Here is a 22,561-nt window from a genome sequence, read left to right as displayed (position 1 = left end):
TAGCTGTATGTTTGACCTTCGTAACCTCAGACAGTCAGTTGTTAAATACAAACAATGTAGGAGTTACAACAGTTAGTTACCGCCTAGCACTTGGAAACAGTGGACATTAGTTTAAGACGATCTGTGTAAAACGTGAGTACGAGTACAGTTTTTGAACATTTTGATTCTGGAATGTCAAAATCATTGTTTAGTGTACCTTTTATTGCTTAAAATTCATTTAGGTAGGAACAGACTATGGGTAAATCAAAGAATTTACTTGAAAACGAAAGGGAACAAATCGTAAGGCTGCGAAAGCAAAGTAAAACCTTCACCGAAATAGCAAATATAGTGAACAGGTCAGAAACAGCTTGTAAACAAGCTTGGTATAAATGTTTAAAGACAGGCATGTATTGCGATCAACCGAAAAACGGAAGACCACGGAAAACAACACCGAAAATGGATCGCCGGATTCATCGATTGAGCGAAAAGGATCGTTTTCGTAGTGCAAATAATATTGCTGCGGAGATAAACTATGAAAACGATACACAAATTAGTGCTAGAACTGTTAGGAGAAGATTAGAAGACTTTAACTTAAGAGGACGAAAACCCCAAAAGAAACCACTGCTGAGTTCTAGGAATCGAAAAAGACGACTTGCATTTGCTAAAGCTCATAAGCATTGGACAAGTGAAGATTGGCAAAAGGTATTGTTTTCTGACGAATCGAAATTCAATCGCGTCTGTTCTGACGGGATACGGTACGTTAGACGTCGAATTGGCGAAAGTTTGAAAACACAGTGCGTTTTAAAAACTCTTAAACATGGTGGTGGCAACGTTATGGTGTGGGCGTGTTTTTCTCGAAGCGGCCCTGGTCCGATATGTCGTATCAATGGAATTATGGACCGTTTTCAATACAAGGACATACTCAAGAACACAATGTTACCTTTTGCACGCAACAATATGAGTGATGATTTTATTTTTCAAAATGATAATGATCCGAAGCACACGGCTCGGGTTGTGAAACAGTTTTTTCAAGAAGAAAATATCACCGTGCTGCCGTGGCCGTCGCAATCACCAGACATTAACCCAATCGAGAATTTGTGAAGCATCATAAAAAAGACAGTACAAGGTTATAAACCGAAAAATTTAAATGAACTTTACTCTACGATTGAAACAGCCTGGAATAATATTACGGTAGATTAATATAAAAAATTAATAGATTCTATGCCAAGAAGATGTACCGAAGGGATAAGAAATAACGGATATTGAACAAAATATTGAATTTAAACAAAAATTGTGTATATTTTTTAACCAAAAATTAATATTTTTTGTATAGTCTTAAACTTTTGACCGACGAAATATTATACAGATTTCGTTCCTTTTTTATAACTTAGCTATTGAGCAAAATATCAAAATGAAATTTTTTTTCTAAGTGTACAAACAAATGTACAATTAGTTAATACCAAAAGTAGAACACCGTATTTATATTTTTTATGGAAAGTAAATCAATTATTTATTTCTTCCATTTCGTCTTAAACTTTTGTCCGCTACTGTACGTACCTAATCGTGTAAATAGTGGTTTGATAATACGTATGTATGTATATATAAAAGTTTCTGTTACTCTGTGAAAAGTAATACGTATAAGCATGTCAACTCATGTTTCAAAACAACACAATACATACAATGTTTACGAATGTAGACTCCCTCCCCTCCATAACATTAGAAATTGCGCGGCGAAACAGGACAGCAGATCATTTAGCTGTCGAATTTCAGTGCGGTAACATATATCACGTTAATTATGTCTGTAACGTATTCTAACCTTTCGATGGCGTTCTTTTGTTTTTTTATTATTCTTTTACTACCACTTATATCTCGTTATTAACATTGTTTAATTAATACATGCGTTTATTTAACAATTCATTGAACATCAAGATAACGGAATTAAGTAGCTTTTTTGAAATTATCTGTGTTGATTTTTCTTCGATCACTGTTTGGTTGCTGGCATTATCGATGTCTTGTATTGTAAGCTTTTGTAATGGAATATGAATTTGATTATTGTTTTATATGAATATATTTGTCATCACTCTATACATTTGTTTTAAGTTTAACTTTTGGTTCTCTTTTGTGCAGCTAATTGATTGCAGAAATCAGTCGAATTACATCGAAGTAATATGAATAATTAACGTATGGACGTCACGATGATTAATGGTAAGTCCGACGAATCTTCATAAAAATGTGATAACAATTAATTTATTTTAACAAAGATAGACATATATAAGCGATTATATCGTCTTTTCGTTGAGGCATAGATAACATTTGGCACATATATGTTTCACATTTAAATTATATTTGATATACAATTCATATTTATCTTACAATATATATTCGATATATAATAAATTTACAATACATAATATCCTAATTATTTGAAATATTAAGATGAATATAAGAAAGTTTAATAAATCATTATTTTATTTGGAATATATGTAATCATTTTCTTATTTCAAACGGATTAAATGAATCATTTTCTTGTTTCAATTTATTTTGTATTCTGAAATGTAAAATTCTTGATAGTTTAACAATAGCCTCATGTAGACAGATCTTGTAACGTAGAAATCTTAATAGTTTCACAATAGCTTCAATTATTTGGATAAATATTATAATATTCAACCATTCGATTCAAATCTCACATTTTCCAATATTACGATGAATTTGTTACAGTTAATGTCTTACATGTTTGCAACTTATAGTTTTTTCTCAGAGATGGCGCGCAATTAGACGCTCAGTCGCTTCAAACCGAGGTTTCGCGCGCGTTTTCGCATAGTGTTCTTCACTCGTATTTAGTTGTGTAATTTTGATTTCTTGCAAACATTTTGGGATATTTATAAGAAACAAATAGAATTCTCAATTTTTAGATTTCAAACTTTTATATTTCAGTTCCAATTCCTATACTTATACTAGAATTTATTGAATTATCAGTTTCATTATTGCTAAAGTCTCAAATTTAAAAAGTTTCATCTTTTATTATCTCAGATACTTTAAATAATCAACAAAATATGCTTTCAAAAACAGATCTTAATATTTATGTACTGTTACAGATATCTCAAAGCCTCAACTTCTTCCTGTTCCTTGAGGAAGGTCTGACGATGGATCAGTAGCCAAGAATGTAAGTATATATCTTTACTTTATAATTAAATTAACTCTAGTTTGTATATTTTGCTTCAAATACTACTAATTAAGAAACAAAATTTAATTGAAAATTTGGGAGGTTAGGATTCCTATTTTACTATTGAAATAAAAAGGATGTCAAAGTCTTAATATTGAATTATAAGATACAAATGTCTGACATGCTTCAGAAATCATTAGATTTTTAATTTCTAGGTTCCAAAATTTCACATTAGTTTCAATTTTTATATTTGTTAAAGTTTATTAGAATTTCAAGCTTTATTATAAGTAAACATCCATCTTTCATCATCTCCAAATTGTTTAAATAATCAGCACTCTGTTTTTAAGAACAAATTGTGATGTTTCATGTTATGTTATAGATGTTTTACGACTTTCATTTCCTTCTATTCTTTAAGGAGGATCTCACTGTGCTACAAAAGCTAAGAATGTAAGTAATTTTACACGCTGTGCTTGAATTAATTTTATTTTCTATAATTTTCTTTCCAATGAAATAAAACGTAGAACAACCTAAAGTTTCAATAATAACTATAATAATAAATAATAACTATAAGATGAAAATATATGTCTGATATGACTAAAAGATTATTAGAGATTCAATTTTTATATTAATATTTCAAGTTTAATAAATAGCAATCTTTTATTACCTCAAATTTTTCAAACAATTAACTCTGTGCCTTTAAGAGCAAATTATAATATTCTATGCTTTGTAACAGATTGTTCACAGCCTCCATTTTTACCATGTGCTTTTCAATGATTGAATTGCTTGATGACAGACTTGACTTCCGCTGACCCAGTGCAACGTTCTCCGCGTTTGATGGTGAGTCGCATGCACTTTTGTTCCTCTAGTCACTCAATCATGTCGTAAGATGAATGGTCCGAATCGACACGGGTGACTAGTTGTATTATGTAGAATTTTTTACGAGCATAGTGACCGCGGATATTTATTACATCCGTGAGTAGTAACATTTTTTTGTCTATATCTATTTATTAGTTCAGAATAGGTTTCCTTGCACGTCGCGTTTTTGAATTTTGATAACAATACATTGTGAATAACAAAGAACTAGTATGGATAACGTAATGTTGACAATTGATATATGTATATGTGATCGAAAAGATTAAATATTTATTTGTATGAATAAATAAATATATCAATAGACAACGGATATTAAAATGACTCTCAGTATTTTAAAGCAGAGAAATCGGATACCCTCCGATTTCGTCACTATGAAAATTACGATAATGATAGAAATTATTATAATAATTATTATAACAATGTTATTGAAAATACTTATCTTCCATTTTATAATAGTATTGAACAACTTTATTATTTGAGTTCCATATTCAGTATAATTTCAATAGAATTTGAAATTGAAATATGCAGATATAAACGTTCAGTCCGTCTAAGAATGTGCATCTCATGTGCGTTTCATGTGCAAGAAGAAACTTCGCGACAGATATTTCATAATCAGAACAAGTTTTGAATGCTGCTCTTGGATTTTCAAAGATGTGTTTCGATGAAGGAATCGTCTGAGGATATTTAGATTAATATTTCACTTAGAGTTCACTATTATTCATTGAATTTAATAGTACGTATTTGCATTCAATCGTAATTTGTTTTTTAATAGATATATTCTTTATTAATTTCTTTTATTCAAGTTTAGCATTTTAGTAATTCGATAAATTAACAAAGTAAAATATAGAGTTATTAAAATTGGAAATAAAATGAAAATGAAACATCAAAGAATATTAGCCCGTTAGATACAAAATATACCTAATAGATACGCTGATCATAATTTTAGCTCAGGACTTTCAGGTTTAATCCATTCCATGTTCATCGCCAAAACCTCACTCACGTGCCCAGGTATTACTTGGGTAGGAGAAAGGCAATGGGCATGATGAGGATACTTTATAAGCTTAACAATTTCTCAGCGACTGATATTGCGTTAGCGTATCGTGCCCGACGTATTTTCTACGTTGTGTGTGTGGTTAGTCTGTGGAATTGCGTCCTCGTTTTTATGATTCCAACCATTATAATCTTAATTTTACAATATACAATGAAAATATTTAGATACGTTATTAAATATAGCATATAATAAACAGTAATATTCAATTAGAATGTTATCAAATTACCACTTATTCCAACGATATCTCTCAATTTCTCCAAATAATATAATATGTCAAAGATTAGGAAATCTTATATAACATGATCATGAATACTAATTAAGATTAACAATATTCGATATATAATATCCTACACGTATTTTTAGCATATTTTACGCAATGGTCAGCTAGCCATCGTCAGTCGATTTCAGGAAAATGGTATGTAAATTAGAGTGTGAAAGTTGTGTGGAATTCGAGTGTCGGAGGCGTCCCGGGACGTCTCTCTAGTGTAGGCTTTTGCGTTCGAGTTATGTGTGAGAACCGTGGAGCTAATGTGTTGGTGTGCTTGTTTTGCAATTTTTTAAATATAGGGCTAGGTTGGATAGGTAGCATACTTTCTGGTATGTGTGTGTATTAATTATAAGTAGGTAGGGCCGGGCAGGTTGACACAGTCTGTGATCGGGTAGGCGCGTTTCCGCATGTCCAACCTGTTTCAGGAAATTTGATTTGAAAAAACGATGAAACGGTGAAACTTGTATCACGAATGGCGCATTCCATTTGTCTCTCGATTTGGCTTTGTCTATCGATTTTTCGAATTTCGCGGACGTGGACGCGAGTAGAGAGTAGGTTTCGAAACGAACGTTTATCTATTGCTCGAGCACGCAAATGCGAGCGATCAACGATCATTACGATCGTTTGTCGTCCACGTGCATTTGAGTCAGCTTCCGCGATATACTTTTTTTATTTCACCTTTATAAGTATAAACGCTCGAAGAAAGAAGAGGCTACGAGCCGAAGGGGCCCGGCAAATTTGCCATAGAAGGGGGCAACTACTAATGTTTTTCCATCCTCTGGATCATCCAGGGCACGGAAAATCATTCTCGTTACTACTTTGTCACTATGCTCGTTTGTAGTATTGTCGTAGTATTTCTTTTTCATTTTTTAAGCCGACGTATATGTCGGCCCATCACCATATCGGGCAAGTCGCGTTTTTTTCTAAGTGTTGCGAGAGATAAATCATAAAAGTTTTGCGGTTTTTTATTAGCGTTGCGAGAGACTCATTACGGTTTGAATTAGAGTTGCGAAAAAATGATATTCGTGTTTGCTTTAGTGTTGCGAATTATGACATCGAGATTGTCTATTGCAATTTTGATTATGAATTCATAGAATTTTCTAAAGAATAATATACGTATTAGAGTTTTAGAATTTTGTTCCCCGTTGTTTAAAATTGTATTTAGAAATGTTCAAATTTCATTACTTATAGTATTACAATTTCTATCGTAATATGTATTTGAAGTAGCTTTCTTTTCATTTATAATAATATGTAATAGTTTTTATTAAATTTGTTTTAAGAATTAGTGTTGCGGTCTTTCATCGCGATTGTTTTAATTAGTTCTTTAGAGTTACGTTGATGAATGATCGCGGTTTTTAGAGTAGTGTTGCGCCTATATCAAGCCCAATTTTCTTTCACTGGACTGTGAAAGAATACTTTTTCCTGAACCATCTGATGCAACATTACACTCGTTATTAACGTTATGAATATTTAAATACGAGTGCATAGATCAATATGTATAACTAAGACATCCTACTTTTGCTTTTGAGAGTTTTCTAATTTTCTGTTTGCTTTTTCACTTTTAGTAGTTAATTATATTAATTAATATTTGCAAATATTATATGAAGCACTCTTCGTGATTTATATTGAGAATTTTTGATTTTACATTTGGTTTTACTAAATTAATGTCGGGATTATATCGAGTGTCTGTTTATCTTATTCTGATGGCCATGTTGGCCACTGATTCGTTCTCTTTTTCAATACACCCCAAATTATCATAGTGTTCGTTAATGAAAATACTGCTAAAATATGTTCGTTTGTCAGTAATGAATATTGTTTTACTACGAGTATTCTTTAATAGCATCTCTTCATTTGGTAATTAATTACATACATACATTAGCCTCATAGAATTTTACTAAATTTTTTGTGTCTGAGTTTGTCTCAGGATTCGTTGTAAGATTGGCAAAAGAAGACTCGTATCCCATATAATGTTCTATGTAGTTTCCCATTCTTTTTCTTTGTAACGTTTAGACTTTTGTATAGGACTCCCACAATAGATTCTTAAATTTTTATATAGACAGGATTTATAGAAAAGCCTTCAGATTTCTATAGGTAGGGTCTGCAAAAAATCTTTGTCTTCGTTTAAATTATTTTGAAGTTTGTTTCAGGAATTGCTTTAGGACCAGTAAAAAGACTATGCAAAGTAATTCAAAGTATGTACATGGGAAGTATTCAAAAGTGTAGAGGAATTATTTCATACAATACCCTTCTCCCTTGTCCCATTATTATAGTCAGATATCTATGTAGGTGGACCTTGTTAAAATTTTAGATTCTTACCAAGCATGTTAAATTAGATTTTCTATGAAATTTGTAAATGAGATGCTTTTAATTTGAGATTGTGGTTAAGTAGAGTATTTTTGATACTGCTAAAAAACGACTGTTTCTTAGCAGCATTAATCTGGGCATAAATAAATGTTTTGTAATTAAATACATGCATAATCAAGGGTAGTATTTAAAGCTGATAAAATAATGTAAGATAGACAAGTAATATCATTTGAATGTTTTGGTTTAGCGTTTTGCAAATGTACAACAAACGGGGAATTTGTTCAACTTTTTAAATGCAGAATTAATATGTTTTTGCATAAAAGGATCGTGGATAGGGAGGGCTTCCATTTGCAGCAATACTACACGCGCTGAGACGTAGGCAATCAGTATTATTTCATATATAGAATAATTAATTACATGATAATATGACAATATTATTGTATAGTAATTACATGACAATACGATTTTGATTGATTGATTGCGATTGCGACTGTATTAGTGACGGAACACTTATAGCTGAAAAATTTAATTTATATTTCTTGAAGTCTAGCCTACAATATACAAAATTTTATGTAAGTTCTAGATATAAATAAATTTTGCAACGATTTTTGATTCTCATTTTGCCCGGCGAACATTAGAACAGCGATGAACAGTTCAATTCGAAAGATGCAGAACTCCTTTAAAAGTTAATAAAACAACGATTATATATATATATATACACAAAACGATCGAAAGTGGTAGTATTCAAATAAGATCAAGATAGGACAGATCACAATAATTGTATAACTTTTTAAAATGACAATGTACAAAAGATGTATAAAATAAAATAACTTTTGCTAATTGATGCTAAAAAGTGTAGCTAGTGCCATACGCATTAAATAATTATATTTGTTTATATCACAGTGCGTTTTAATTTTAAGGCTCCATTCATTTATATCTTACAATAGTGGATTAATAATACATATTATGTAAATACTGTAACTAAATATTGTGTGTGCGTGATGTGTGTGTGTGTGTGTGTGTGTAGCAAAATGGCACAAAGGTGAAAGATTAAACTAAATAAGTGCTATTAAAATAGCTGTCTTATAAAAGTCTTATGATTCACATTTAGTTTATAAACGGAAGACTTCTATTCTGGATCTGGTTTAGGTTTTCTCCTAGGATCATTTGCATCTAGAGGAATTATTACTGGTGGTACATCTGGCTTTTGTGTTTGCCCAAATCTATAATCAGTCCCTTTCGTAGATGTAAACCAGGATCTAGATATCGGTAATTGCTCACATCTGAAATATTTTTGAGTATTAAAAGTTTGAGATTATGTTTGACCCTTCAACTTGCTTCTTAAATAAAAAAAAATGATTTGCATGCTGTTAATAAACAATGTGCATTGATGAATTCATTCATTAGAAGAAAATAATATTTCACTTCGATCGATTCAGCTCAAGTAATATTTTAATTATGTCATTCTTGTAACGTATAAAAGCAAGCGCAGAGTGGAAACAGGAATACAGTAAAGAGATTCTCGTCAATGCAATGATTAATTTAACATAAAGTATCAGTCAAATGTGTAGTAGTCGCATAAAAGAATTAAAGAAGATAAGCTATGAGGGTAGGCGCTAGTTCTTGCGAATGAAGCAGAAAAATAAAGTTATTAAAAAAAAAAAAAAAAAGAAAGAAATTCCAAAAAACATTTAATGTAACGCGTGCAGCTTACAAGATATATAGAACAGTAGAGAACAGTGAGGATAGTGTGCTCTTATTTCCGTTGTTCTACTGGAGAACGTTCACACCTGCACGTATTCTGGTTGTAAAAGAAGCCGGTCGAACATTCATGTGCGTTTCTACAAGAACAGGTACAATATACCGAATCCCAGATTTTATCTGGGTGTTCAATACATTTCGTTCGATAGTCCGTGTTGCTGCACTCGCATCTACATAAGTTCTCCTTATAAACCTGTTTGGGTGTGCAATCCTGAAAAAAATTTATCAAATAAAATAATCTAGATTCTATCTTTCCTAAATTTTGAATTTAATATTCTTTAGCTCTCTAACGTATAAATGCATTCGGTGTGTATAATGAAAGTGTAATGAAAATTATAAGTTATCACGGATTGTTGAGGTGTTGAGCGGGCTATACTAGTTTAAGGAGGAAGATCTCAATTATCGGCTATTCTCAAATTACCGATGGTTTTATTACGCAGTCACATTCGCATTTGATGTGCTCATCTATTGGTACGACTTGTTTGCCTTGGTACTCGAATTTACCTTGCGCCGTCAATTTTGCCAGCATGATCTTCAAACATTCGTAATATGTAATTAGTTCGAACGTTATTGTTTATCTGTAATTATATATTTATCGAGATGTCTTACTTCAAAATTTCGGGTTTCTATTTCCTTTGGCTGACAAGAGAGTAACTCGTTTCCGCAACAACCTGTGCATCTGTTGACTCGTATACACCGGGGAAAATAGATGATAGACGGATCGTTACGTTGATATGTAGGAACTACGGTTGGTGAAGGCTCACAGTTAGCTTGCCTTGCAATTACTTTATTCGAGCGTTCTTCAGGTACACCCATTCTGCCTAAAAGAGAAGGTATTAGACTGTTGAGCAAAAGGTCGGATCGCGATCCTAACTCTGAGTTAGTCAGAGGATTTCCCTTCGTTTCCTCCGAATTCCTGTTACATCCAGTCCAGTGTGGTTTCTGTGGTTTGACGTAAAAGTAGCTACTTGGAAACTTTCTAACGTAGAACTCGTCACATTTTTTTACGCAATTTAAAAATGGAAAAACACGCGCAAACTATTTCGCTCGCTTTAACTCGCTTCATTCGAACTATCTATTTCAATAGTCATCTCGTTTTGGTCGATAATTTTCTTTGCGATTTAGAAAGTCAGCTGTTGAAGGATGTGGTTTCCGATTGGTTCGGCAGGTTGATTCGCAAGGTAGGATAAACGTGTCTGCCTTCATGGTAGTTTATAATACGAATTTTAGACATGTATCTTCTCGAATACGACACCGATCGCTGATATGTCAACTGCAGTTACAAAAAGAAAGAGGAGGAAGAATGTTAACGTTGGGAAAGGATTTTGCAACATTACAGGAAATTAAGATTAAGATCTTTACGTGGAAACATATTTTGTTTGTATCACTATGGAGAATACCAAAAATGCGAAAAAGATGATAGTAATTTCACCAGTGGTTATAATGAGGCAATCTATAAGCCTTAGTCCTTTGAATAGACGGAAATGTCATCAACGTGTAACGCCATAAGATACTGTAATCAGAATGAAATCCATGCGAAGGAAATTAGCGTAATGGACGACACATCTTACGACTTAAGCGAGGGTGATCTTTGTAATCTTTTCAAGCTCGAGATGTCGTCGTCGACATAGAAGAGATCGAGTAAAGCATTAATAGGATAAAATTGGAAGAGGAAATTGCACCAACCATCAAGAGAGAGTGTAGTCGAGAAGATGAACACGATGTCGTTGAAGTTAAGTACGTACAGGCAAACGACGAAATAGAATTGTCGCGAAATTTTTTGGAAATAAAATAAGGATTAATACTCTTCGTTTACTTTTTCTTGTACGATAACGAGAATTATTGTTCGATTTTTATGGTCGTGTTCACATAAAATAATGGACAAACGGTAATGAAAATTATCGTTTCATTTTATGACTATCTTCATATAATCATATTTTTTTGCACGAATCAAGTTTTTATTTCGTTAAATTTAAACGGTTTAATCTTACGCGTAGATCTTGGTCACGTCTAATTTTCGCATTTAAAAGGCGGCCATGTAAATTGCAGATTGCGTATATCATTCCGCTCGATAACTCAACCTTGGAACAACCATATAAAACTAAAAATGTTACGGACACGATTCGAACAGTCTAAAGTGAAACTACCACCCAGTTTACAAGAAATCAATGAAATTACTAGTAGATAGGTATCGAACACGAACGATTTCGATTGCTTTTTGAAGGATTTTGATTTCTTCGAGGACCATGAAGGCTTCCTGGAAAGCTTGGAAATGGAAATGGCAACGAAAGATCCTTGTATACCATTATTGCCACTCTCCTTGTCTTTAACAAACCGTCGTTAATGTAGACGATCGTGACCACGAGAATAAGAAGAAGTTTGTTTTAAGATTTATCTAATAATATTTATATCAGAATAGTGAACACGTAAGACGATTCAGTGTTGCATGAATTTAGAAGAACGAAATTTCAAGTCGTACATCTGCAAGTATACGTAATTTTACTTGCAGAGTATACGCTTATAAGATTTTTATGTTAAGTACGTTTTTTGTGCTGCGGTTAACTGAATGCTTTCATGTTCTCTGATAGTCGAGGTTGGTTATACAATGTAATCACTAGAAGATAACACTCAGGTGAACGCGTTTATCTAAACAGACAATATTTGTTGCAGTTATAGCCGATTTACCTGCTATAACTTCCTACTATATTGCATCATTATAGTAGTATCACGTTTACGTTAGGGATATTTTTTCCTTTCGATATTACCGAGTAATTAAAGTTTTCCTGTAAAGTAACATTCATAATCAACGATATTAATCTATTTAAGAACGTAAACACTTACTAGTAAGGAAGACTTGTGACGGTGATACACCGATCATTTGAAGGAACTCTTCTGGCGAATTGATTCTCTTGATTGTTCCCGACGACTGCGACCGCTGAAAGTAATAGGACATTTTCTTTACAAAAGAAAAAAACATAATTTGTGGAGAAATTTTTTCTCTATTTGTTTCGAGATTATATCTTTTTCGTTATCTCGATTAGTCAATACCATAACTGATAATGGTAAAATGATACAATGCTATTGACAATAAAGCCCTGATTAAGAAAGAGCTGTTGCACAATAATTTACTAATTAATAATATTAGTGAAGTCGCAAGTTGTAAATCGTAAATGTTTCTTTCACAATTTTATTTGTACAATTTCGATCGTTACATTACCATATTTGTTATTATAAAGTAAGAAAATTGATTAGTAACTTGAGATTTGCAAAATATCATTAATACTATTAGTTGAATTGTGCAAGATGAACCAAAAACTGCATAGCTGTTTTCCTGGAAAAACTTAGTCATTCTTGCATTCTATTAGATACACGTTCGTTACACGGAACCAATTTTGAGAAGAAAAGGCATGTTAATCAGCCACCTGATTCTAATCAGGAATTCCAATGTTTTGTCATGCATATTAAGGAACGAAAAATTGAAAAGAACATTGGTTAGATAACAGTTATGCGCGTATCATGTACTGACGTATCATGTGTTCCGAACAATGCGTTAAGATCTCTAATATGGGTCATATGATATCGAAAAATAGAAGTTGTTGCGCTATCGTTCGTGCTATTGAAATAATCTAAAGGGACACGATATTTGTTTGGAAATACCCTAGCCTCGAAGAAAATGTACGAACGGTGGAATCTCGATGTAATAATCAGGGTATTCCCGCTAATGGCTAATCGATGAATCATCGAATTCGATTGTGTATACTCGCGTGACTAAGGTAATCATGAGAGGTGCAAAATGATTTTAGGTCAATCATCCGGGAAACTATAAAAAAAGATTAGTCCTTCACATCGGCTATATTTAGAATGTCGTTAAAAAGTATTTTTTACGTCTTGGACACTGGTATAAGACTCCCAACGTAGGTATGTCGAGTGGTTTTTCAACCACACGTTCGCCTTTCCATCTAAAACTGGTTTTAAACAAGCTACTATCGTGTGCATACTAAAAACTCCGCAAAACGTTGAACCGATTTCTCAGAAGCATCTTCGACATTAACGTTCTGCCTCGATAGATGCGGTTCATTCGTTTCTTTTTGAATTTTTCAGAGGTGACACGACCAGTCAACAATTTATCCTGTATATGTACTTCGTACTATAGTTAGCTCACGTATATCGATGAATTGTCACCGATCTGCTACATTAATTTGAATATTTCCACAGGTGTGGAAGGAATCGGTAACGGTACGACCAGCATTTTAATAAACAGATTACGTATTTCACGATTTCCATAGCTGAGAAATCCAAGACATTGTACTTTCCAAGAAGCGCCATCACCTTACAAGAATTTTACCGCGACTTTTAAAGATCGTTTATTACACCTGGCGTTAAACTCAGTCGTATAACCCTATTGTAGCAGTGAAATATGCATTGTACATATACGGTAATGGCGCCGTGACCGAATAAATATTATCTTCGCGAAATAATATTTATGATGACCTTTTGTGGGAATAGATTTCACCTTGTAATGATAGCGTCGCTATGTATATGTTTTTCAAATCGTAACCTAAATTTCTCCTTGGTTTCAGAGGAACGAGGATCACAATTAATCAGTGAAACTGTACACAAATACAGATACAGATCGTCTGGAAACTGTTTAGTTTTTTGTTTGTATGTTTTACTTTTCAATTTTGTTTCGTTCTTCAAACGACGAATTTTATCAACTCTCCCTGATAAAATTAACCGCGTATCGCAAAGTAATCGGCTAGGTATTCGCTCGAACGCCGAATGACGTATAATCAATTATCTATATATCGATTCACGAACAACGTGACAGGAATCCTAAGCGTGCACCGCGAGGTTTTTTACTTTTCAATCTCGATCTTCTACCTTCATACCTACTTCTATACCACGTACATCCTTGACATTAGTGTTATACGGCCTTCGACGTCATTCAGATCTTTGCGGGAAAAGCAATCGTGCTCTCGTTCGCAAGGATGTCGTAATATCAATGCCTGACGTCGACAGAAGGAACTGCCAACCGCTTTTCATACTGTTAACTTGAGTTAACGAGTATACGGCGAAGATAATGAAAAAATAGAAAACGATACGGTAGCAAAACCGAAACGGTTGACTGGCTTCCGCACAATTCACTAGAATTGATAGCATGTGTTGCATATATTTCTTCGATAATCATCGTATATTACGATTTTTATGTTAAATTCGTAGTAAAAACGGTCCGTCGATCGATCAATTTCAGAAGTATATATTCATAAATATCGGATGATTATTCATAAAGATTAATGGTGTTGCTAAATGTTAACGTTCGAACGACCAATATATATCTTCGCGTAAAAATACGACCTGCGCCAGCTTACGACCCGGTGCTTTTTGCACACGAAACGATCAAATAAATTTTTAAACGTTCGCCACGTATGTTCTACACAATGCTCCGCGGGATAACATAATTGCGCTATTTATCGAAGTGAAAACGTGGGAGTGTTGCAACGCGGCTCGTGAACAGTCTTTTCGCGTTCCACTCGTGAAATACAAAATACATGTAACGCTTTCGAATCTCTTCGATAAAATATGTGATCGATTTTACCAATAATAATGCCATGTTGTCTTCTGCTCTTGGTTCGACCGGAGTATTTGACTCTCTTAGATTTATCTGGTCAGGAAATACTATGTCAGCCTTATGGGGCACCACCAATCCACAAAGAATCACAAGAACGAGCGTTCTGTATTTGATTAAACGCGACATTTTTATTATTTTCAACCGCTTTTCTCCGCGTGTTCACCACAAAAAAAAATGCGAGGATAGTTGTCTTTGAATCATAAAATTCGTTCTTTGTTCACGCGAACTTGACGCGTTCAGATGTATCGGCGACGACAGGTTTTAATTACGAGAAATAATAATTGCACGTGTTTACGTGACGCTCGGTCTCGCTGTTTGCATTGCACTCAAATTGCCGTTTGCGATGCACGAGGAAAATGCGAGGAAGTCACACCTGAACAGGTTCGTATGCTCGCGCAGCGATCGACTGCCGAAGCGAGTACGCTCGGCGCGTATTTCTGGCTACACACACGCTAATGCATACGCGCGTATTCTCACACATACGGAGCACGGATCGCACGATTTCGCTATAACACCGTAGCAATAGTATCATTTTTCTTTGCGGTAATTACCGATCGTTATCAGGATGATACTGTTTGTGAACACGGAGTTATCTGGTCGGGCAGCTAAATTTTTTTTTTTTATATTTGCTCGATCTTTTGTCTTATTGAGTCATTAAGTCATAATATCGGTACGATCATCGATTCATAGTATCGTTAATAACAAACTTGTGCAACGTTGCTAACTGTTCTGATACGCTCAACGTGAACATTGTTAAGTCTGCGTGTTACTCAAATAAGTTTTCACGATTACGGGGCTAATATGCGACGCAGGTGATGAATTTGCATGCGAGATGAAGCTATTCCGAGATTGCCCTTCATAACGCGATCATTCAAGGTGCTAATTTGTTTAAGTAGAAGTACAATGTGCTGACGTTGTACGTGTAAGTGTAATCACAGTATAGCTATATGCTAGCAATTGGTTTTTGTTTATTAATAATTGCAGCTTAATTTGAAAACGCGATATATCATATTTGTTTTGTCGAGATTCGAAATTTCCAATGTTTTTTACATTAATCTTTGCTCGAAGATAGAGAATAGGTTATGGACCAGTCACGCTATATTTTAACGATAGAACCATAAATAAATTTTAATTCTCTTATCCTAAACACGTTATGTGGAATTTTATGCGGGTTTTATCTTGTTTAGAATTAATGTTACCGTTCAGAAAAAGCTAAAGACCTATTTTATTATTGAGAAAGCAAGTCAAAGGGAGCAGCCGTTTTCTCAGCAAAAAAGTTTGCGATAGATCGATTATCGCGTGCATATTAAGATCGCGGTCTGTTTAAAAGTACGTAAATTCAATGCGATTGAGTTATTATTATCTATCTTACGTTGACAAATAATGATTGGAAAAAAAACCATGACATAAACTATGCGTCAATAAATTGTTATTTACTTTAGATTTGTGAATCATAAACGTGTACAGTTGCGAAAGTGTAACTGGCTACACATTTTGCAATATTTGATAAAGAATATAGATATGCCATTGATCGTCGATGGTCCGAACGAGTCCAATTGGGTGTTTAAGAACTGTGGAAGAACTTCTTATCTAGCCTCTACTGGAACAAATGGAAAAAATACACAATTGCACCAGGTATCGAAAGAAATTTTATAATTTTCCAGATTGATCTTTAATAACTTACCTTTTAAAAATGTCTAAGACTTTTCTGCAGCCAATGTTACGAATGTATCCGTATCCTGGTGGACATCGTCTTCTTTCTGGGAAAGTAAGAGGCCTGGATTCGCCTGTAACGATGAAGGCGCACAGAAGAAGAACAAAGATAATGAAACGTAATGGAGCCATCACGTATGCGCAAAATACGAACAATTTCGATAGGATTGTTTTTTAAGAACTCGTTAGGTCCTTTAGATCCTAGATTATTCACCAAGCTATTGTCGAGGAAGAAATCGGAAACTGAAATACGAGGCAATGAAAATACGTGTAATATATTGCTTTCTATGTAATTCCCCTTCTCTTTTTCGTTTTATTTAGACTAATTTGCGGTTACAATTCATATCCTGATTACGCACATTGCGGTTTCCACTTGATAATTACGCATGATAGTTTAGCGATACCATAAATTAATTATTAGTAGGTACGTAGTAGACAAATTTTTTAGAGGTCATAGTTGTGTTACTCGTATGCGTGTTAACGAGTTTATTCGCATTTGGTAATTCAACAAAGGAGTGAATTCTGACATTTCGAGCCTAAAATTATTTCTAAGAAGTTGTTCTTTATTGATGTTTAAGTATATGTCTATAATAATTAGATGAAATTTTATAAGTAAATTACAAAACGTATTCTAGTTCGTAATTTGTACGTAAATATATATTTTACAAATTGTTGTATACAGGAGATTGGAATTCACGTGAAAGGTGTTTTACCTTGTGCAGATTATTTATCTCTATATGTTAAGTCAGATTCCAATGTTCTACTGACGCGAATGATTTATCTTTATAAATGATTAATTTGATCACAGTTCATAATTGAGATATACGCTTGATATAGAATAATATAAACATGTCGTTCTGCAGAGTTTTTAACATTTTGATTTATTTATGGAAATTCTAATCGAATTACGAACGAGTGATAAAGCGGTTTCCTTCCTCTTAATCTCGCATAAATTGATAATTCCAATCTTTCGAGGTCGAGTCTATATCTGCATCGTATCAATGTTTCTTACTTGGTTCTTCTTGTATTTCTATTTTAATTTAGAAATTTGTTAACTTTTTCGTTTGAATTGCCGTTTTGCTCGTTGGGTAATCCATTTGTGTCGCATGCTCTTCCTTACCGACGTTTAGATCAGGAAAGAAGAATCCTGTAGGATTTTAGTAAGGATTTAGACGACTTGGGAATTATTTCTCACGAAGTGTTCATTACGAAGAAATAACTAGAAATCTCGATATATATTAATGAAAATGATTTTTTATTACGAATGTAACATCTAGAATTAATGCGAATTTTGAGCAGAAACTACACTTCTATGAAACTATCGGAGCTATCAATATTTCGTCACATAATTTCATAAATTTATATTTGATAATTCTATAACTGATAATGAATTCTACAATTTCACAATTCTATAATTCTACAATTCTACAATTCTACAATTCTACAATTCTACAATTCCACAATTCCACAATCCCACAATTCTACAATTCTACAATTCCATAATTTTATAATTCTATAGTTCCATAGTTCTACAATTCTGCAGTTCCATAGTTCTACAATTCTACATATATTTTTTATAGAAGATTGCTTAAGCAGATGATTTGCCCATTCTTGTTTTTCAAAGCATCCTTGTCAGGTAGAATTTCTACTCACTTAAAAGATAGCCCTACAACGATTCCCAATTTTCACTCTGTCCGGTGGACAATTAATCGGGACGTTGATGAAGGATCCTGTGTGAATGCTTTTGTCGTTGGTCTGGAATGGCACGAACTGCTTTTCTACGTTCGATGTATTCGGTGTTACCGTCTCTGCGATGTGCAAGGATAAAAACAAGACGAATGCTGTCGTCAGTACAATCCACAGGAGTCTCATCTTGAAAACGATGAAAGATTCGACTTTGTTTGTAACGTTTTGCTGAATCTACTAGAATGTTAGCAACGGTAGATTCGAGACAAAAGTTGCTCAAGCAACGTAATTTATTGCGAGCAAATCGCGAAGTGTATTGACGACGAAGTTTCGAAGACTGAATCGCGATAGTAGCGCGATAATAATATTAACGAAAATTTTTACAACTTTTCAATGACGTGGTGACACGTGCTTTATCGTCGTTGCATTTCCACTGCGTGACACTATTCGCATTACTTATTTACACTGGTTAGATTTCCAGATCTCGTTGACTCGACCTTCGCGTTCGAATATAAATACGAAGTTGGAAAACTCGTCGATAGCAAAGAAACTGTGCCTCTGCGGGTCTTGTGTAAAAGACTGTCTTATCAGTACTGTAAGTATCGATGGTAACAACAAACCGTTATCGCGCGATACCCAACGTATTAGTTTCTGGAATCAAGACAGGCCTCGTTCCGAAGATTCTCGATCGATGTACCAATTTGTCGATCATCGAGAGAAGATAATTCGGTAATTCCATACAATAAGTTTCATCGTTAAGGTATCGTTCCCTTTAAACTTGGTTTACCAAACCTTCCTGCATATTCCACGTCGATCCAATCTCTCTTGCGCCGGGCAAATCTTCTTTCGAGGAGGAGCTTCTATTATCGTACCTAGAATCGTTACGTCTCCGGCTGTGAAATTTACATTTTTCTTTTCCGTAGAGCTTATAGTGGAAGGTAATCTTTTACTGGAATTCGTTACAGTCCAAATGGACGAAATGATATTTGTGAAGGACCAACTGCTGGCGAGAACTACGTGAATCAGGAGCAATACGAGTATCACGTTCCATAATCGCATCGTTCTACGGCTACAACCAGAACCAAATTAGTCGTAACGTTCGCGTTCTATGTCCAACGAAACTCACTGATAAGTAATAGATACAAGTAATCGAAACACAATTGTCTGTGTCATGAATGAACGATTAACACGGAGGATCGATCGCGACTGTCATTCCTTTCGTTAACGATTCTTGGTTTTCTACTGAACTTTAACTCGCTCGTCGCCAGCATTTCATTTTCATCGGGTCGCGATAACCTTTGGTGATATTTTCGGAAAACGATCAAGGTTTCTTATTTTCGAGTATTTGGCACGCGTATTGCCTCTCGATGTTCGCAACGATCGAATCCCGACGAATTTAATTCTACCGATGTTAGTGCATCGCCATTTCTCATTAACAAGATCGATTAAATTTTCTATCTACGTAGTTACTTAAACTACGATGCAATACACGGTCGAAGCTATATTAAATGTTTGAGAAACGAGCAATTCAGCATTCGACCGTGGCGATAACCTTCGATGACGACTTTGATAGTGTCATTTTTTGGTGTAATTTTTGCTCGCGTCTTTGGAAACAGTTGACGCGATCGCTTTCTGTACTACGTATTTATCATTGTGACGTGTGCTTTCTGTTTATAAATGATCGTAATCGATTCGATCGTTTAGCTTTCTCTGCGAGTGATTCCGTTAAATAATGGGATCAGTTGGTGGCGCCATCGCGCGTTTACTGCATAAGCAATTAAATGATCGCGCGATAAGTGCTTTATTCATAGAAACGTTAAGTCGTAAAAAAGATTCTACGGTCAATGAATCGTGTGAGAAATTCTTCCATTTATCGCATTTCGGATAACTAGCGCTCAGACCTTTCAAAGAGTCTTCGTTTATACCTATTTTCTACGTATTTTTCACGTAAATTTTTCATCAAATTCCTGGCTATCGATTAATTAACTTATTAACGCTACTGCCTTCTTTGAGTCGTTTGAACCGAATCGTATTTTTCTATCGCCATATTAATACATTTAAAAGTTAAAATGAATTCAATTATTGGAAATCTTGATTCCTATAGGTCACAGTTATTTTCACTTTGCTATGGATACCGAAGGATTCTATTTTACTTTAATGATTAAATAAATAAATCATCGTCTCGTTAGAATCGCGATGTACATAAATTTCTTTTTTCTCATTCACCTTCCGCATCCTGCAGCGACGTACCATCATTTCAAACGTTTTATGCATCGAAAAGATAGTTAACAGGGTAATTGCACGTTCCCATAATCGTATTTACGAGCCGCTTCGCTTTATTTGAAAACGTTTAAACGAACAACCGGGGGGGAAAATTCAGTGGCGGGGAAATTGGAACGAGTCGAAGTGGCGTGCGTGAAAAAAACGATTTCGATTATCGCGAGAATGGATCTCGAGCGTTTGTTACGCCTCTTCCAGTATCCACTGAAGGGTTGACTTTTCCCCAGAGGGTACATAGTTGTACGTACCGCCGACGATCGTTTACGTGCGTAACATGTCGCGTCGATTTCTCAAACGTACGCATATTACAGTCAGATTTTATCCGCGATTCGCTGTGCACGAGTGGAATATCTGGGGCGTCGATGATCGATTTTACAGACGACAAATCGCGTTTAAACCTCCGACGCGATTTCTCCTAGGGTGGAGTCAATGATCGTCGTCTTGTACGTGATTAAAGAGAAATTTAGCGAAATTACAATTGTTCTTCGGAATTGGGTTAAGAAAGATTGAAATGGATTTTACTATAGAAGTAGGCAACATAGCAGATATATAGAAATTAATTCAGTATATTTTCCGAGTAAATTTACCGTTTATTATCTTTGCTTCTGAATCAGTTATAGTTTATTGGAACGATAAATAGTTCCTAAATAAATTAATAACTTGGCTGACCAGGATAATTCGCTCGAGTGTATCTCGATGGAGGAATCGGTAACTTATTGTTAGTGAGTCGCTACTACGATGTAACTTGGATTTTATATCTGTGATATGTGATCGGTTAGGTAACAGAAGGAAGATGTTCGAAAATTTCCACTAGAACGGCCGTATCCTCCTTTATGCGAGAACTGGCTAGGTTCCCACGAACACGGTACGCTTAGTCTAGAAAGGCAATAACAAGAGACGATTAAGATATAGTCATGTTGCTCGTCGCTTCCCTGTTCCTGGACACTCGGCCTGTCGTGCACGAATAGCAAACGTAACGGCCTCTAAACGTACAATTATTGTTGGATACGTTCGATTCAGAGGATAATTCTTGCTCCGTTTGCAATCTCCTAGCGACGTAAGTAAAGCATAGAACAAATAAAACTCGTATACCTTTAGAGTTTCCTTAGAGAATTTGCACGAAACGTTTGTACGAGTGACGCGTGTGTCACGAATACAGAATCAAACGCGTACCTAATTGATCGTGGTAAGAAAGGTAAAAGTTGGACACCGGTGGACGCGTCCGGAGATGATGTTGAAGCGAAAAGGCGTCAGAGACAGTTTGATCCGGTCGTTCGAACCGGTATTACTCGGGCCCGTTCGAATAATTTTCGGCCGAGAAGACGCGAAACGTCGTGAAAGAGAAGATGCTTATCGCGGATCGATGCTGAACGTTGGGAAATTGTGCGCGATACAAAACCGACTATATACGTATTTATTCGTGCTTATATGTGTAGCTCGTGAAACACAAACGCGTATACGCGAGTCAGTCGAGCAGTCCGTCAGCCAGGCAGCCAGCCAGTCAGGCAGCCAGTCAGCCGGGCAGGTAGAGGTAGGTAGGTAGGCTCGATTTAAAAAGTAAATGACTGACGGACTGAGGTCGCCTACCAGGCAATTCCAGTAGCGGGCAATTGCGTGCAAGAAATTACTTGCCAATGCTGACTGGCACGCAAGCTCGAAGCGAACGCGAACGGCGAAGGTTGATGGGGCAACGCGGCGCGGAGGAGAGAGAGGATCCGGAGGTGGACTCGAAGCGGCTTCGTCGGAGCCTTCTCTTCTTCTTTCAAGCATCGACGATCCCGTCATCGTGCATGCGAGCATCCGTGGCGCGAATCACCCGGACGATTCATCTCCTACCAGCGGCGAAATTTCGTC

At 35.1% G+C, this 22,561-nt stretch overlaps 1 protein-coding gene and 3 long non-coding RNA genes across 7 annotated transcripts in view; 2 read left to right on the top strand and 2 right to left on the bottom strand.

Moving 5' to 3' along the window:
• Window positions 1-1,533: 1,533 nt before the first annotated feature.
• LOC132908103 (uncharacterized) overlaps window positions 1,534-22,561 on the top strand; it is a 67,997-nt gene continuing 46,969 nt past the window's right edge. Inside the window, exons 1-4 of one of the 2 annotated variants that reach the window (XR_009658307.1) lie at window positions 1,534-2,184; window positions 3,075-3,142; window positions 3,522-3,589; window positions 3,876-3,979. This is a non-coding gene — a long non-coding RNA (uncharacterized LOC132908103). Of the gene's footprint in view, window positions 2,185-3,074; window positions 3,143-3,521; window positions 3,590-3,875; window positions 8,836-22,561 lie in introns of those variants that run through there. The other variant, XR_009658306.1, reaches the window with a different exon arrangement.
• LOC132908081 (vascular endothelial growth factor A-A) lies at window positions 8,510-15,421 on the bottom strand. 3 transcript variants are annotated; one of them, XM_060961710.1, is made up of 6 exons: window positions 14,996-15,419; window positions 12,241-12,334; window positions 10,009-10,220; window positions 9,821-9,931; window positions 9,429-9,610; window positions 8,510-8,921 (listed from the first exon to the last, which is right to left on the bottom strand). In XM_060961710.1, exons 1-6 carry the CDS (start codon window positions 15,152-15,154, stop codon window positions 8,768-8,770), a joined length of 912 nt encoding a protein of 303 aa, XP_060817693.1. In that variant the 5' UTR covers window positions 15,155-15,419; the 3' UTR covers window positions 8,510-8,767. The 3 variants fall into 3 exon arrangements, with proteins under 3 accessions (XP_060817693.1, XP_060817695.1, XP_060817696.1); XM_060961712.1 differs by lacking the exon at window positions 14,996-15,419 and adding an exon at window positions 13,285-13,410; XM_060961713.1 differs by having other exon boundaries at window positions 8,782-8,921; window positions 9,353-9,610; window positions 14,996-15,421.
• On the top strand, window positions 15,539-16,630 carry LOC132908107 (uncharacterized). Its single transcript, XR_009658311.1, has 2 exons — window positions 15,539-15,950; window positions 16,216-16,630. It is a non-coding gene; the product is annotated as an uncharacterized LOC132908107 (long non-coding RNA).
• Window positions 16,441-17,888, bottom strand: LOC132908098 (uncharacterized). Its single transcript, XR_009658300.1, has 2 exons — window positions 16,713-17,888; window positions 16,441-16,628 (listed from the first exon to the last, which is right to left on the bottom strand). It is a non-coding gene; the product is annotated as an uncharacterized LOC132908098 (long non-coding RNA).

The sequence above is a fragment of the Bombus pascuorum genome, chromosome 6 (genome assembly GCF_905332965.1).
Source record: "Bombus pascuorum chromosome 6, iyBomPasc1.1, whole genome shotgun sequence".
In the NCBI taxonomy this organism is placed as follows: Eukaryota; Metazoa; Arthropoda; class Insecta; order Hymenoptera; family Apidae; genus Bombus; species Bombus pascuorum.
This window is presented reverse-complemented; position numbering and strand designations above follow the sequence as displayed.

Excerpts from the sequence above, each read along its gene's own strand:
- LOC132908081 (XM_060961710.1), bottom strand. The coding sequence starts at position 15,154 with ATGTCGCGTTTAATCAAATACAGAACGCTCGTTCTTGTGATTCTTTGT. Across the intron at positions 9,932-10,008 it reads TAGAAACCCGAAATTTTGAA|ATCATGCTGGCAAAATTGAC; the intron begins GTAAGACATCTC and ends GAATGTTTGAAG. Across the intron at positions 9,611-9,820 it reads ACTGCGTAATAAAACCATCG|GATTGCACACCCAAACAGGT; the intron begins GTAATTTGAGAA and ends AATTTTTTTCAG.